The following is a 17,527-nucleotide window of genomic DNA, read 5'->3' on the forward strand; positions in this document are numbered from 1 at the left end:
GTTGCAAAACACCAAACTTTAGGACGGTTAGCTTCACGCGTCAATTTGAATTGTACCTGTACTCTTGTACGAGCTCGAGGTTCTACAGGTGACCATTTGATTGACTACACGTAACAGGAAATTTTACGACAGATACACACATATTGACAAACCAAACGCCGTCCGTATTGGCAGACACTTTTTACATGCGGGACCTTCCATATTGCATCTAGGTTCCCACCATTATTCAACAGGCCTTGGGCCGTAGGAGGTCGATGTCTTTCTCGACGACTAGTTCAGTTACTTAATGGTAATGGAAACGACGCAATAAAGAAAACTGACAGAACGACATGGACGATATCACAAGGACTGGGGCAAATTTACAAAGTGAGGTGCAGTTGACTCACCCTACCTTGGCCTCCAAAATGACTGAATCGCGACCGAACGGAAAAGTATCAGCGGCATATGAAACTACACTACTTGCGATTTACCAGATTAAGTTAAACACCATTAATTTACAGTCAACAAAACAAGGTGGTGCCCCCTAAAGACGACACGTGCACAGGAACGTATGGCGATAAAATTACAGACAAAGCCTGTGGAACTTTATAACGGTCTGACCACTTCGGTAAAACAGACAAATGAAACGGTGCAGGTCTCTTTTTTCACCAATACATAAAGTTGCAGTAGGTAAAATGCATTACCGCTAGCCGTACAAATCTCCCGTGGCTAGCTAGCCATCTCTCACTTATAGGCCGCTATAGCTAGCAGCTGGCTAGCTAGCTCGTAGGGCATCAAAATTGGATAGCCAATTATTTGGCTCCCGAGCGCCGTAAGGGACAGGCTCTATGTGGGGTGCGCTTTAAAGTGTGGTCCGCGCTAAAGACGGACTCATTGTCGTCTAGGTGCGAACATCCGTACCCTTATCTTCGGCGTGCAATCTTCTGCGGTACGTTATACGCTTCTGCAGTGCAGGTCCATTTTATCATAAAGTAGGGAGGGTGTGTGGAGACACATCGGCCGGTGAGTTGGGACGTCGCGCGCAGACAGGCTTGTGTAGTTACTATCGTCGAGCCTCACTTTTGTGTCGCACACCTCCGAGGAGAGTGTAACTTTCCACGCTCCTCGGTCGGCCTATTGGCTTGGCCGTCTGCCGCATGACAATCTATAAGGACTTACTCTTTGCGTCCCCGCTTAATAGGACACAACCCTTACTACCCATACACCTTCATAGGGTGGAGAGAGAGGTCCAGATATCTCCACTTGGTTCAGGAGGGAACTTACTTGTGTGAGATGCGTGGACAAACTAGCAGTCGTAGCCACTTTTCCGGAAAAGTAATAACGGGACAACTTTCGACTGTCAAAACTCCTAAGCAGAGTAAGGGGGCCGAGAAAAAGCCCTGTTCCTTTTTAGTCTATTGCCCTCATTATGGGTGACTAAAAGAAGGGGAACCCCTTGGGAGGGACCTATTATTCGGAGAGACAGTTGTCAACGATACTACCAGAGGCGTGGAAAGAACCGCAACCTGCGGAGGCGTTTATTGGCAACGTCGATCCCGTCCACTGTGAACCCCTCAGCGCAAAATGATAGTAGGGTAACTTGCACCCCCCTTCCGCGTTGACGTCCCCACATGAGACGACAGCGGACGAGTAGGTAGACAGGTAGGTCTGTGTGCCGCGACGAGACTCTCGCCCGCGTTACGAGCACTCCTCCCACAACACAGCAGGTTACCGCTGCTCGGTGCGGGTCTCGGCGCGACGCACTCCGTTGGGTTCCACCCGGATCTTAGCTACCCGACACTTCCCTCGGAGGTGTGCGACACAAAGTGAGGCTGAGAGTAGTCTCCGCGCATGTGCGGATTCCCCTACTCAACGCTCCACACACGTACTGCAGGTGTACTACCAATATTGCCGGCGAGGTACCAAATAGTACTGGTCCTCCTTCCACATAGAGCCTGTCTCCTAGGCGCTCGGACGCCAAATAATTGGCTATCAATTTTGATCCCTGTACGAGGCTAGCTGAGCCGCTGCTAGGCTAAGCCGGGCTATTAAGTGAGAGATGCTAGCTAGCCACGGGAGATTTGTACGGGCTAGGCGTAATGGCATTTTTACTACTGCACTTTATGTATTGTGAAAAAGAGACCTGCACGTTTTTATTGTCTGTTTTACCGAAGTGGTCAGACCGTATAAAGTCCACAGGCTTTGTTCTGTAATTTTATCGCCATACGTTCCTCACCGTTGTCGTCTTAGGGGGCACCCTGTTTTGTTGGAAAATTTGTGTTAAATTTAATCTGTCAAACTCTCAAGTAGTGTAGTTTCATTTGCCGCTGATACTTTCCGTTCGGTCCGCGAATCAGTTCATTTTGGAGGCAGTTAGGTGAGTCAACTGTCACTCACTTTGTAATTGCAAGTCCTTGGGATATTCGTCCATGTCTTTCTTCAGTTTTCTTTATTGTCGTTTCCATTACCTTAAGTAACCTAAACTAGTCGTCGGAGAAAGACATCACCTCCTACGGCCCAATGCTGTGAATACATGGTGGAACCTAGATGCAATATAGGAAGGTCCCGCATGTAAAAAGTGTCTGCATACGGACGCGTTAATATGGTTTGTCACATATGTGTGGGTATCTGTCGTAAAATTTCCTTGTTACAGTGTAGTCGAATCAAAATGGTCACCTGTAGACCTCGAGCTCACGTACAGAGTACAGGTACAATTCAAAATTGACGCGTGAAGTAACCAGTGCGCCTAAAGTTTGTTTTTTTTGTGTGTTGCAACAAAGAAGTCACAGGTTTCTTAAGGGTCCCAGTGTGTGCGCCTCCGAGACCGACCGACGTAAGGCACTCTACAAGGCTAGGACCCCTTAGGTGTCTTTTCAGGTGCAATAAGATTCCCTATTGCGTTTTTGTTACCATTTCCGGTACTTTCCTAGTCTAAATGGGTCGGATGGACATACCGTGTGTGTGAGGTCGTAGCACACTTGCTCCCTCATAACAGGTGTCGCTTTCGTAAAGACTGTACTGTCGACGTCCCTCTGTGCTAGCAGCCATTTTACAATTTGTAAGGTGGTAATCGTATGAGTGTTAGGTTGATAAGTCGTTGTTGAAACCGGTTGGATCGCGTTTTTCTGTGTTGTTCTACATCGGTGTCCACCTTATCATGAACATAGTACGACGTCTCAAATGAACTTGTCTTTGCCCGTATAGACAGAATACGTCGACTGATACCGGACGAAGTTGCAGCGGTCCGGTAGTTCACCTTTAACTAACTTTATACAGAAGGGAGAGTGTGGTAAGCTTTCGATTGCGTTGTCTAGTCGAGTAGTGACGTAGACGATGTCTACAATATGGTAGTAATCTCGAGAATGCCCAGAAGGGAACTCTGTTGGTCGACTCTGCTGGTACCGGCACTTGTTGCAGTTTTCGGTGGAAACAACCTTCGCTAGCGTCTCGCTAAACCACTGTAACCAGAGTCGCACATACGTTAACGGTGTGACCAGACCTAGCGCTGCACTTCTTTCGTTTATCTGGACCGGAGAAGCATTTATACATGCATACAATACGTCCGGTTTATGTATTTTTTATTCATGAACGATAACCTTTTTCTTACGATATTCAAGTTACTAGATTGCTTATATTAATTTTTTTTGTGGAATCTCACACAAGTGACATCCGATTATATATCCGATATTTGGACGTTTATTCGGATTCGGACGTCTTTATCTATTTTATTTATTATACAACAAAAGACAAAGCAAAAAACCAATTTTTTTCCATCGTTTCTGGCTATAAAGGGTCTGCGTCCGAGTTCGGTCGTCGATTGCACAACGTCGAAAACCTATAGTGAACTGTGGGCAAGTCCGAGCGGTCGGGCTTGTTCGTACTCTTTGCAAGCCTCCGCTCGGCCGAGTCTCGGGGCGGCCTCTTTAATGGGGCTCGCCGTGAAACGTCCGATCATACTCCTTTTAATTACCTACCTCTAACCTTCCGTATCCACGACCGTCGTTGCTGTCGTCAGGTTATGGCGTAGCGCGTCTACTTAGACGATTTGAACAGTCTCGGTCGAAGACGGGTGGCTTTCGCCTGTCGGGCGCACCGAAAAACCGGTTCTGTTTATTTTCGGCGGAGGCGACGTGAGCGTCTTCGACCGTCGCGTCGCGATGCGAGTCGCCGCGTCACTCTTCACAAGTTCACAATACTGAAGTCCGTGTGCCGTCGCTTACAACATCTACTTTGTCTCCTTGTCCAGACTGAAGCGTTTTTTACGCCTCTACCGATATAAGGTAGTTTGTTCTTCGAACCGGAAACTACCGTCGTACTTCATCCCGCGATTTTCTTATCGGTTCGTGCCCCGTCCAACATTTTTGTACATCCGGATTGTCCTCTCCTTACAAATATAATAAACCGATATATTCACGAAAGCAACAAAGGTTAAATTTATAACAGAATGTAAACTCATCCCGAATAAAAATCTTTTTCCGGGACATTAAAACAAGCGCAGATAACTTACATAAAGAAACAAGTAAGATATTCCGGATGATTACCCAAAGAAAAATTAAACTTGGTTTAGTCACAACTCGTCACGTGTAATCCGCCGAAAATAAGGTATTCCTTCCGATTTTTGTGATAAACGATATCCGGATGACGTTCGAAAATCGGCTCCGTATCCGTAAACTAATAATCAAACGAACGTTTTACGATGTACCCGGGATCTTAGCCTTACAACCTATTACAAGCAACGGAAGGCTATTGTTTAGTTTTCAAGCAATTTAAAAGTACGAAAAACGTCCAGAATTAATATAAGACGTTACCGAACACAATTCTTATCAATTGAAAATAAACGCAGATTTTATCATTTATATTATATATTTAAAACAAGAACGTTGTCGTCAAAGAGCAGCTTATCGAAGGGGTCTTAGAAGGGAGCGACCACTGACTGGCCACTGATGTAATGAAGTTTCAATCTGGGGCGATTGTGTGCATCAGATCGATAAAATACAATGACAGACCTTGTTGATGTTGATGTATATGATTTATATAAATAGGGTGACAACCCAGTGATGACCTAGTCACTCGACCGTTTCTCNGTCAAAATGTGTATGTACTTTGCCACCACACACGGTTACCAAGCAGCGCTTATTGTTGTTTAGGCTGGCCACTCATGTGTCGCGAGTGTTGACAGGGGCGTGGGAGCACGCTCATGAACTGTTAGCACCGGAACCTTGCAACGGCTGCGGAGCGCATTTGCGCCACATTTGGGCCTAAGATGAGGTTCGAGTCTGCGTGATCTGCGTGTAGAGAGGGGCAGCAGCCATATCATTAGCTAGAACTAGCTAGATCTGATGGATTTGGACATAAACGCGAGTGAAGTATAACCGGACGCGAGAGAGAGAGAGACCAGCACCTGCAGCTCTGCCCACTGTGAGGGACCGGTGAGCGGAGCAAAACACACCTTTAGACCTAACACACTTAGCTATGGCACTGTCGTATACATTGAATTATTCAATTTGATAATATGTAATCAACTTAGGCATCCCTCCCATTTTTTTTTAAAATAAAATAAAAATATTCATAACTCATATTCGAATACCTGAATAATTATTCAAATACCTGAATAATTTTGAATATTCGATTAATTGTTCCCATATCTAGTATAAACATTTCAATCCTATTTATCATAACGTTTGTAGCAATATCCCGATAAGATTTGTCGTCTTTGACAAAGACGATGTAATTGCATAACTCACGGGAGGGCTATTTCTTTCAGAAGCTGTGCTTTCTGCCCTCCAGCTTCAACTAACCTTGTTTTCTTGTACCTTGTCTGTATATATTATTTGGAATTTGTCTAATTAAAAAAAGATGGAATATTGTTTTTTTTCAACTGTGGCATGTGGCCCTGACATTTTTAAATAGATGTTGTAAAGTTGTGGGTAAAGTTTAATTTGTTTTGTTTAAAAGTACAAGCATCTCCTACCCTCTGGGCTGGTGCTGTGGATAGAAGTGAAGGGGTGTTCATACACTCAGGAGACTGGGGCTTTCTGGAGAGCTGCTTTTCATTTAGCTGCTTGTTGAGCCAGTTTATAACTGTGAGGGGAACAAAAGAGACAAGGAGTTGTGATTCTCACACTGTTAGACGATTAGCTGTTTGGACAAACCCACTTATCTTTAAACTGCCAGCCAATTAAACCCAATAAAACTGATAATCCACACATGAGCTGGCAACATAAGTAGGCCACATCATGTGTACAGCAGCTAACATCAATAAAAACATAGATTCTGATGAGGTAACTGGACATTTCTATGAGAAAAAACGTGGCAAAGTACGATTCCAAACAGAATGTGTATATGAACATGTCTAAAAACTGATGCACTAAGAAGTTTAGACATTATTATATGGATGGCAGTTCATCGTTGAAATGGGAGGAAAGCTTCCTCACCATTCTCATTGGTTTTCAACACCTCTCTGCTTTCATTGAGCTTCTGTACCGTCGTCTCCAGCTGCTCCTTCAGTTTTGAAACCTGAAATATATGAATAACATTTGTATCAATAATTACACTTAAAGAGCTATTGTGGCTCTTTTCAGATACATAGACACAGCACTAACATTATTCCAACAAATGAATGCAAAGATAAAAAAGGCACCAATCTGCAATTTCCTTTCAAGTGAACAATGATTCAAAAGATAAAAAAGGTATACAATTTAGAATGAGAGATAAAAAAGGGGGAGGAAAATCCACCTTATGTGTGATTATCACTATTAGATATTTTATAGATAGAGGTGTACGGAACGTTTGTTCAGTCTCAAGCCAATAACATTACTCATTCATTAGTGTTATAGAAGCAACATGTAAATAAAGGCTACCATTTTAGAGTGACCTGCTTGTTTTCCAATACTTGTGTATGAAAATCCTTCAAGTTCTTTATTCTGCAAAAGGTGTGAGAATGTGTAAACTGTAGGGGTGTGTATTGCAGATTTGATCACAATACAACATCCATTCTTTGAACACATTGTGATATTTGCCGATATCAAATAATAACATTTTTATCCAATGCAATACAGTATGCAATTCATCATTATTATCTTATTGGCACATCACAGTACATATTGTTACTCTGTACACATACTTATTATGTGCACATTTCTACTTTATATAATTATTTTGATTCTTTTTATCTTTGATTGGAAATTTTGCTTCAGTATTTGTTATGTTTATATAAATAATTGTATTTAATCTTCTTACATTAACCTCTTATGTTATATTAATACTGTTATTTTAATCTTTTATTTTTGTAATCCTAAAATAGAGCAACTGTCGCAAAACCCCATTTGGATAATTAATTCTGATACCAGCTAACAAAAAGAAACTAAAGTGGTATTGGACTATTGTATTACACGTCACTAAATCAATCTATTTGACATATAGCTCTACTGTTGTGAAATGCAACCCCTTTTTCTTTCATTCATCAAGAATATTTTAGTTTTTTTTAATCTTTGTTCATTCTTCGGTTGACATAATTCCTTATAGCTAAGCATGTACATGTGTATATAATATATGAGGCAGTTTACAGCGTTCTGAAAGACTCCTCAGACAGACCTGCTCCTCCTTGCTGCTGAGCTGCTGCTGAGTGCTCTGCAGACCCTTTTCAACACTCTGGAGTTTTTCTGATGTGTCCTGGAGGACCTTCTCCTGTGACACGGTCACAGTGTTTTTTAATTTAATTTTTCCAACCAGGCCTCGAACCTCGCCCTGCAGCTTCTTAATGATACCATTAGCCTGGGTTCAAAGAAATAGGAAGTAAGAAAGTGGACAGAACAAGGTGCAGTTATACACTCAGTTTATAAGGTACAGAAGTGATTCTGTTACTCTGTGCAGCCCATTGAAATCAATGAGGTTAGGCTCAGTGTTGAGAGTAGGAGCGTGTTGCTGTGGAAACAAGGATATGGATGCTGATGGTGGGGTAACAGTGTTTCCTTCATGTGTTCAGCCTGCAGCCTCACTCACTTTTATCAGCTCCTCAGAAAGAGATTTCACTGTGGCCTCGAGTTTCCTATTGTGAAGTTCTTTACTTTCAGCATTTTCTTCCATTGATTCCTGGAAAATAACAAAAAAGATACATTATATGAGCAAAAAATCCATATGGTGTTATTCTATACTCCTCTTACTGTCAGTAAATCCTTTTCAAGCAATTGTGTGTTTAGTACTAGGTATTACTCAATAAAAGACCGTCATATGGGAATTTCAGTTAATAGTTTATTAGAAATAAATAATGATATTTATTTATTTTTGACTTATTTAAACAGGCAGAGTAACTCAAGATGTCAAAAAAAGTGCAGTGCTGTAAAAAGTAGAATATAAGGGGAAATAATGTTTTGCCATTTTTTTGTTTTGTTGTTTGGTTTAATGTTCAATTATTCTGAAAGACCATAATCATGTTGGTGACGGAGGCCCATGTAGATGTAGCGGTTGGTATCTCCCATGTACTTTGCTTAAAGGTCCCATGCATGGCCATTTCTACTGATCATAATTCCATTGTTGAGGTATACTAGAATAGATTTAAATTGTTCAATGTTCCAAAATCACATTGGTTTCTCATACAGCATCTCTGTATAGTATGTTTATTCATTCTCTGTCCTACTCGGCTTGTTGGAGCCCAGTGTGCTCTGATTGGTCAGCTCACCCACTCTGTTCTGATGAGTCCACCACCGTTACAGCGGAACATCAGTGATTATGTGTTACAATGGCGTTAGCAACCAGAAAATGTCACCAGTAATGACAGACACATTAGAATGCTGCGTGGGGTCTGGGTGCCTTGTTGGCGGGACGTTGCAGCCGAGACAGCGAGACATCTCGAAACTTAGCCTGAACTCAACCTGAGCCTCAGGTTGAGTTCAGGCTAAGTTTCGAGATGTCTCGCTGTCTCGGCTGCAACGTCCCGCCAACAAGGCACCCAGACCCCACGCAGCATTCTAATGTGTNTCAAGCTCAACCTTGACAAGACTGAACTGCTTTTCCTTCCGGGAAAAGATTGTCCCACTCTTGACCAAACAATCAACATCGGCACCTCTGTTGTTTCCCCGACTCAGACTGCAAGGAATCTAGGTGTGATCCTAGATAACAAACTGTCCTTCACTGCAAACATTGCTGCTACAACCCGCTGCTGCAGATACACGCTTTACAACATCAGGAGGATACGTGCCCAGCTGACCCAGAAAACAGCGCAGGTTCTGGTCCAGGCTCTCGTCATCTCACGCCTAGACTACTGCAACTCCCTCCTGGCTGGTCTACCTGCATGTGCCATCCGACCTCTGCAGCTCATCCAGAATGCAGCGGCTCGTCTGTTCTTCAACCTTCCAAAATTCTCCCACACCACGCCGCTCCTCCGCTCCCTTCACTGGCTTCCGGTAACTGCTAGAATCCACTTCAAGACACTGGTACTTGCGTACCATGCTGCGAATGGATCTGGCCCTTCCTACATCCAGGACATCGTTAAACCGTACACCCCAGCACGTGTACTCCGCTCTGCATCGGCCAAACAGCTCGCTGCACCCGCACTGCAAGGGGTCCCAAGTTCCCATCAGCAAAAACACGTGGGTTTGCTATCCTGGCTCCAAAATGGTGGAATGAGCTCCCCATTGAAATCAGGACAGCAGCTTGCACATCTTCCGGCGCAGACTGAAAACTCATCTCTTTAGACTCCACTTCGAGCGATAGAATTACTAACAAAGCACTTATATACTAATAAAGGGCTGGCTTATCTAAAGCCAGTTGAGTAGCACTTGAAATGTTTGGCTCTATGAAACCTGATGTACTTATATGATTCTGTTTTCTTCAAGGTTGTATCTTCCTAATGTACTTATTGTAAGTCGCTTTGGATAAAAGCGTCAGCTAAATGCAATGTAATGTAATGTGTCTTAAGCTGCTTCATAAAAAAGAGCAACAGAATGAAAGTGCAGGTGGTGTTAAATAAGGAAGTCAGTTCTTCAGTGCGGACATTGTGGGGAGATTCCTTAATAGAGCAGGCATTTTGGGCAGTGATGTGAGAGCCAGTCAAAAAAGTAAATGCAGCCTATGCAACTTACAGAAAGATTAGGTTTAGTTAGAGATAAAAGCACTATGCAAAAAATAAAGTAATGGCTATGGTGGCCCGATCGCGACTTGGGAAGAACATAAAGGCTGAGTTGAAAGATGTTCTTGGTCTGAGCAAGAGAGGCGAAAGGACCATCCATACTTCCAAGTATTGGCATTGCGTCTGGTGTGATTCCCCTGCAGATGGTGTCTAGTCAAAGGAATAGTGATTGTCATTGATGATGATGCCGCTCTGTGTGCAGGAGTGCCAGCGGTCCAAGCAGCAGGTCCTGTCTCTCAGGAGGGAGAACGGCACCCTGGACACAGGGGTCCACGACAAGGAGCGTGTGGTGAGCCAGCTGCAGATGAGGGTGGCTGTTCTGGAGCAGGAGATCAAAGATAAGGAGCAGCTCATGCGGCGCACTAAAGAGGTGCTGGAAGCCACACAGCAGCAGAAGGTAGGAGCTTCTTCAAATGTGTCCTTTTACAATCTCTGTTAAAGACAACACTAACTTAGCGCTCCTCCTGTGTTATGATTGTCTCAAGGTTCGCTGCACTTTATCATTTGAATTAATTTCTTATTTCATAGTTTTTTATCTTTGATTTGATTTTTGATTTGATTAATCTGTGCTGTCCTGGTTTTCATCCTAACCCTGTTGCTGTTTGAACTACTACTATTTCCCCACGGGGATTAATAAAGGTCCATCTTATCTTATCTTATCCAATACCCATGCTCTTTATCCCATGCCAGACAACAATTAATGCTAAACATTAAAGGTCCCATGCCATGCTTTTCCGGTTATTACCCGTCCCCTTGTGTGTTATGAAGGGTTTTATCCATGTAAACGGTCTGCAAAGCCACAAACCCTCAAAGTACACCCTGTAGTGAGTAAAACTCTAACACAGAAAAGACCTGTCTATGCTGCCCCAGAACGCCTCGTTGGAGATTTCCCTTTTTCCATTGTTTTCTTCCGGGAACCAAAATGGAGCACTCCGGAGCTCCTCACACACCAGGATCCATTGGCGTCACTATCAAACGCANCTATGTGCGTGCAGGCGAATACACACTACCGCCGCCTGCTGGTAAGGAGAGTTATTGCCACTCATGCATGCGCAGTTCGTACGTGCAACTTGGCCGTCGGCTGGAGTCTTTGCGGTGTGTTCCAGTGAGACTGTTGGCCAAGACGCAGGGGACGTGAGGCGACACAACAGTCGGGTCCGTCTGTGTGAGTTCTTTGGTGTCAGCTTGGTGTGTCCCTACAGAGAAATGCGGATTTCGGGCCCTTAGCTTGAAAAAAAAAAAAAGGAGGAGGCGGAGCTAATGCCTGATCAGAATTCTACCGGATATAAAGTTAAATTCTGCTGTGATAAAACGCCATCCTGTTCTAAACCACATCAAGGATTATTTCTGAAACAGTATGGAGCTCAAATGCTTTTTCTCTTGCGGGTTTATCACAAGGTGAGTTACTTTTTTTATTTCCTGCTTTTTAAACACATGTGCTCTCCAGTACAGGTTAGCTCTGAGTGTTAGCGAGGCTTGCTAATGTAAACAAAGGCGAGATTACGTCCAAACACTTCAGGCATTGTTTCTGATAGCAATTTTCTGTGGGTCCGCTGCCGATTTGACGTCAGATCGGGAGCAAATCTGTATCGTTGTACCACCGTTTTTAAAAGACTTGGGTACGGAGAAAAAGAGAGAGGGTTTTATTTTCTGGCGCTGCGTGAGTTCCCCGACGCACCAGGGACACATATGTATGTATAAAAGACATCACAAAGTGCATTTTGCATGATAGGTCCCCTTTAAATTAAGAGCCCTTTAATGCATTAGAAACATAGCTAAGGAGCCTTACCTCTGCAGCCTTCTCTCTCTCCGACTGTAACTCCAGAGAATGACGGCTGGACAGACAGCTGCTCTGACTCGTCCACTCGGAGCGCATTTTGTCCAACTCTTTTGTTTTCTCTGACAGAGTCTGTGAGACAAATTCAGGTATATTAACATAGTAAGCCTGTTGTTGTGCCATTCGGCTGTCATGAGGGGCGGGGCGTGCCCATCAGGAGAAGCTTTGATTTCAGTTTCTACTCAAAGACCCCTCAACATGCGAACAGGAAGCAACCCGCTGTTCCTCTCCTGAGGCATAGCCATGTTTATTTTACATCAACCTTTAAATATATATTCAATTATACTATTAATTGAACCTGGTGTGTATAGTTCTTGATAACAAGAGCAATTAGAAATTAGACCTTGTTGAAAATAACAGCAGGCTCATTTAACCACAAGATACAAGTGACATCTCCTACGCTGTGCCAAGAGCTAGAGCCATACATGACTCCAAAAAGTGGTGAAAATTAAGTTTGTATTGAGCGCTTTTCCAGTCCTTGTGAACCCTCAGAGCATTTTGATATATACAAGTCAGCATTCACCCATTCATACAGAGGCAGAGACTGCCATACACGGTGCCACCTGCTCAGGAGACAAGCATTCACACACAACGTCGCTCATCGTGGCTAATTTAGGATTAAGCTGCACCCTGCTCAATGATTCCCACTAACATTAACCTAAAACAATTGACATTTTGAAAAGTTTAATGTCCAGAATTTTTAAAGGAATCTCTGATATCCAGTGTGTGAAATATGTGGAACATTTTAACATTTAAATGAAGTTTCAACATGATCGTATGAATGAGAAAAGGCTCACCTGTTGAGCATAGTTCAGCTGCCTGGTCAGATCATCTTCAGTCTTCTTCAGCTTCATCTCCACAGCCTGCTTCTCTGCCTGATACACACAGATAACATTTGTGATGGAAGTTTAGTTTAACAGTTAGCCCCTAGGCGCTGTTCAAAGTGCTCCAGGCAGGTGGATATGTGGTGCGTTTGGTGACTTGAACTGCTGTAAATCTCCCGTTTCACATTCCCAAGGGAGTTTCTCTTCCACACACACCCTGAAACGCCTCCATTGGACTCCTTTTGTTTACTTGTGTTACATAGTCAAATTACTATGTAACACACGCGCTTCTATTGGCTAGCGCTCCAACATATTGTACGTCATAGGCTAAGGGGCGGGACATCTCTAAGCGGTTGACCAATCAGAATAGAGCCTTTTGAACATTAAAGCATGTAAACAGTAGGGGGGACAAAATACAAATAAAAACCTGAAAATTAGCATTAATTCACTAAAATTTGATACGATTCAAAGCTGCAGACTTAAAGCTAACAGATAGATAGCAAACCAACTATAGAGACAAACCAACTATATTTCAATATAAAAAACTACACAAAAACAGTGTAATTAAATTATAATATTCAACACATTTTTTCATGCCAATAACAATTTTAGATCAGATATAAATATGAAATGTGGCTCTTATAATTGCATTTAGGGCTGCACAATTAATCGGAATGTTATTATAATCACAATAGGAACTAGTGTAATATCCAAATCGCAGTAAGCGCTATATTTTGTAAAGCACCATATGTGTACGTTTTGTGATGCTACAGCGAAGTTCTGACCTACAATCCGTTTGTTACTAACCAAATAAAAATATTTTTTTGGTACAGACCGTAAGTAAAATAACAGGTTCAAATAGTGCAGCCCTAATCTAATTGATGATGAACAATGCTGAATGAGCCCACCTTGAGAGAGGAGAGGCACACTGCCAGGTAGTCTTTGATCTCTTTGTCGGAGCCTTGAACGAGTCGCAGGGACAGGTGGTTCAGGTGTTTGAAGGCATTCGTCTCCACAACACTGAAGGAGGCAAGGCCTTCAAGCACTGGGGACTGAGCGGACAAGTGAAGAAGAAACCTGGGGGGGGGGGAGGTGTGATGTTGTTTTTACTGAAACCTTCATTATATACATCATTAATATGTTGGCCAAACAACAGATTAAACCTGCATTTGAAACGAAGCTTTAAAGTGTAATAAAAAAATCTCAGCATTTGTGTCTATATCTCAATGTTTATGTTTAATATTGGAATGGAATGAATAGGACAAATCAATATATGATGTGAAGCTTAAGTTGAACAGGGTGATGTTACCTTGGATTTTCGGACGCTTGCTCAGAATAGCAAAGATTAAGCAGGTCAATAAACTTCTGAGGAAATGACGTAAAGTCTATCAGTAGACCCTGCTGGACTTTCAAACTACACAAACAATAAGACATAAAGAAAACAGCAGTGAGAGAAGGATCAACGCATTCAAACACTGAGCTTTGTATTTTTAGAATTGGATCATTACTTACCTTTGGAAATCTTCTTCTGATATGGAGAGGTTAAAAAGAAAATATGGATCCAAATCATCTGTTAGTCGTACAAGAAGATCCTAATACGAAACGAAAACAGGAAGTTAGTTCAACAGAGTTCTGGGGTGTAAACTATGAAGTAAGATCACCAGAACCAACGTTCAAATAAGGCCTAAGGCAACTTGTTGTATTAAATAAGAGGAAAGCTGGCAAAAATGTTAATTAATAGGTGGTAATCTATTTCATTTCCCCCTTAATGCAATCTGTGCCTCTTTTTTATTTTTAACTTGATTTATAAGTTATAAATGAGCAAAAAGTTATATATGAAACCATAGGTCCTAAAATATGCAATTAAAACTGCAAAAACTCTTACTCACCCTTTTGTGCACAGGACCGTTTGTCAACTGAAGCTCAATGGTGACTCGGATATTTGCTTTCCTGTAAAATTAAGCAGCAAACTGGTAAAAAAAAATCTACTAAACAATCTGATTTCTTATGCTGCGACATGTACTAAAAGCCAACAAATATATATTATTGACACTTTCACTTCATAGTGTTCATGATAATCTTAAGCTATTTAGTAGTGGATTTAAAATGTATTCATAGAAACATAAAAATGCTGATGAAATGTCAAAAGTTTAATGTTCTATTTTACTTTTTATTTCAGAAGCTTCTGGTTGGTCTAAGAATAACATATTTAGCTAATATGAATGGCATAATATAGCTAAAATGGTTTCAGGAATATTATATAAATTCAATAGTTTATGGTTTAAAAATGTTTGTCTCGTTCGTTTTCTATTGTTGTATTAAAATAGGATTTAGCTTTGTGGAACAATAGATACATAGCTAAACAATGATCAAACTTAGATGTTAAATATTGTATTTGTTTGTCTGTCCATTATATTGTATTTTCAATAAGTCAATATCATGCACTTGTTTTGGTTGTTCATTTGAAGATAATTGAAATGAACCCATTTAATTCATTATTTCCCAGAAAGTTCTGGAGGACTAGTCATCTGTAGGCTGAATGAATGTGTCTATCAATATTGTTGGTAGTAACTAACACTAACAGTCATTATTCTACATAAAATATTATGTTTGTATTGCAACATGAATACATGTTTTAGTCATTGAGATATGAAGCTAACGTTAGCTAGGTTTGAGTTCTGTTAAAACAGCTGAAGCTAAGCCAGAGTCATATCAATAAACGTCTGAAATATAGGTTTAAGTTTGTTATGTTAAAACACCTGTAGCTAGCTAAGCTTAGAGTAATGTTACATCGCCTAGGTTATGATACAGAAGTTTAAATCTTTATCTTTGTAAGAGTTAGGTTAAAACGTCTGTAGCTATATCGACAGGTGTGTGTTAAAACGTCTCACCTGTCCTCGCAGTCTCTGCACCTCACGTTCACCTGCAGCTCTTTGCAAAACAGCTCCTCCATGTTGTTAATAAACGAGTCTTTTATCGGGGAACAAACTGACACGCTAACGTTAATGAAGAGGTTAACTATTCGTACTGGGAGGCTATTATTTCCTTCCCAAGGACCAGGCACATTGTTGTTATTACTGAAGTAAATTTTGGATTTGGCGCTTTTCAGCCGCCAACTGTACGACCCTGGAAACGGAACCTGAACGGTCCTCCTTCTTGATGTTTAACGGCTGTTTAACGGCAAACATAAAGCCTTTACCGCCGCCTACCGGCTGGAGTGGAACAGTGAAGGAAACAGCAACAGGATTTTTAGCTTAGTTGCTGGTGCTTGTTTGAATGTTTCTTCATTATTCAAGAATTTCACCTTTTTGACTCCATATTTTCACCATGGTCAGCAGTGGTATAAATAACTAAGTAGATTTACTCAAGTACTGTACTTAGGTAAAATGTTGAGGTACTTGTAGGCTACTTTACTTGAGTTTTTCAATGTCGTGATACTTTGCACTTCTACTCCACTACAATTCCGAGGTAAATCGTGTACTTTTACTCCACTACATGTATTTAATACTTTTAGTTACTCAACAGATTTGGATTAATGATGTGAAATATAATCAACTCTTAAATAAGACTTTAGTTACACCAGGAGTACATTCACAAGCTACCCTGCAGTATATAAAACTCATTCAAACTAGCTGCACTTTTACCAGCTTCGATAACACTTTAATAAATCAATAATTATTTCAAACATATCATATATATGACTCTGAAATGGACCAATCTGCACAATGAGTAATTTTACTTTGGTTACTGATGCCAATGCTTTTCTACTTTTACTTGAGTATCATTTCAATTGCATAACCTTTACATGTAACAGAGTAATTCTACACTGTACTTCTACTTTTACTTAAGTACAAGATCTGAGTACTTTTCCCACCTCTGATGGTCAGGTTATGAGAGACAGATTCAAAGTGCTGCCATTTTCACATGAAAAAACAACTGTTTCACTGAATCCATTCATTTATTTTGCTGCATAATGTGACTATGGAATTTGATGGATCCATTCAAATTGTATTGTTTACTGTTGTTTTGAAGATTTCATGTTGGACATGGAATTTTGCCAAGTAAAGCATAATATATTGGCGTGGTGGGGTGACAGGAAATAGTGTGGTCAGCAGGCAGCAGCATACACACCATGTACTCCAATCACCTGTGTGAAGTGTATTCATAATCACACTTTGAGAGCGCTAACAACGGTTTTCCACAACGTTGTGATTACCAAACACTACTGTCATCTCAATGTCCTTGATGCTGCAATGTCCATTATGAAGCGCTGGGCAGACTCTGTGTCTGCATCGGGTTCCAAATGGACATTGGAGACGTTATTTCACAAGTCTTTGCTGGATCCAGGAATATCGGAATGGGTTGGTAATTAAGAAGTTTCAATTTCAGTAAAGCGGTATCTTGTATGATTTCATGTGACTAACAAAATAGCTTGATGGAGTATTACAAAGGTGATGTGTTTACCTTTCATTATACCCTGCAGTTGGTTTGTATTGAGCTATTTTTTTTTAAGCCTGACCTGATGTCTGACTGTCACACAATCAACTAGCAACTGCTCTGCTGTTTGTCAAGGCGTGATATTAACTTAAAATCTGTGTAAACGTAATCTGTATAAACTACTGGCTGGACAAACTGGGCTTGATTGTGAGTTTAATGAAAATGTAACATAGTTATCCAGGCATCATTACTGTTTCTCTTGTCCCACAAATGTTACAAATAGCCAATAAACAACCTTTTAGGTATCAGAAACTTGACCAAGAA

The 17,527-nt window shown here is 41.4% G+C and overlaps 1 protein-coding gene across 1 annotated transcript; it reads right to left on the bottom strand.

Moving 5' to 3' along the window:
* Positions 1-1,707: 1,707 nt before the first annotated feature.
* Positions 1,708-15,901, bottom strand: sass6 (SAS-6 centriolar assembly protein). Its single transcript, XM_010771945.1, has 12 exons — positions 15,658-15,901; positions 14,656-14,716; positions 14,279-14,358; positions 14,076-14,180; positions 13,675-13,843; positions 12,740-12,817; positions 11,895-12,014; positions 7,981-8,070; positions 7,573-7,752; positions 6,414-6,495; positions 5,938-6,060; positions 1,708-1,784 (listed from the first exon to the last, which is right to left on the bottom strand). The coding sequence occupies exons 1-12, from the start codon at positions 15,717-15,719 to the stop codon at positions 1,708-1,710; spliced, it is 1,227 nt and encodes a 408-aa protein (XP_010770247.1). The 5' UTR covers positions 15,720-15,901.
* Positions 15,902-17,527: the final 1,626 nt, after the last annotated feature.

The sequence above is a fragment of the Notothenia coriiceps genome, unplaced genomic scaffold (genome assembly GCF_000735185.1).
Source record: "Notothenia coriiceps isolate Sejong01 unplaced genomic scaffold, NC01 NC01_scaffold00010727, whole genome shotgun sequence".
NCBI classification, from domain to species: domain Eukaryota; kingdom Metazoa; phylum Chordata; class Actinopteri; order Perciformes; family Nototheniidae; genus Notothenia; species Notothenia coriiceps.

Excerpts from the sequence above, each read along its gene's own strand:
- sass6 (XM_010771945.1), bottom strand. The coding sequence starts at position 15,719 with ATGGAGGAGCTGTTTTGCAAAGAGCTGCAGGTGAACGTGAGGTGCAGA. Across the intron at positions 12,015-12,739 it reads AGCTGAACTATGCTCAACAG|ACTCTGTCAGAGAAAACAAA; the intron begins GTGAGCCTTTTC and ends TTTGTCTCACAG. Across the intron at positions 7,753-7,980 it reads TTTCTGAGGAGCTGATAAAA|GCTAATGGTATCATTAAGAA; the intron begins GTGAGTGAGGCT and ends CTTTGAACCCAG.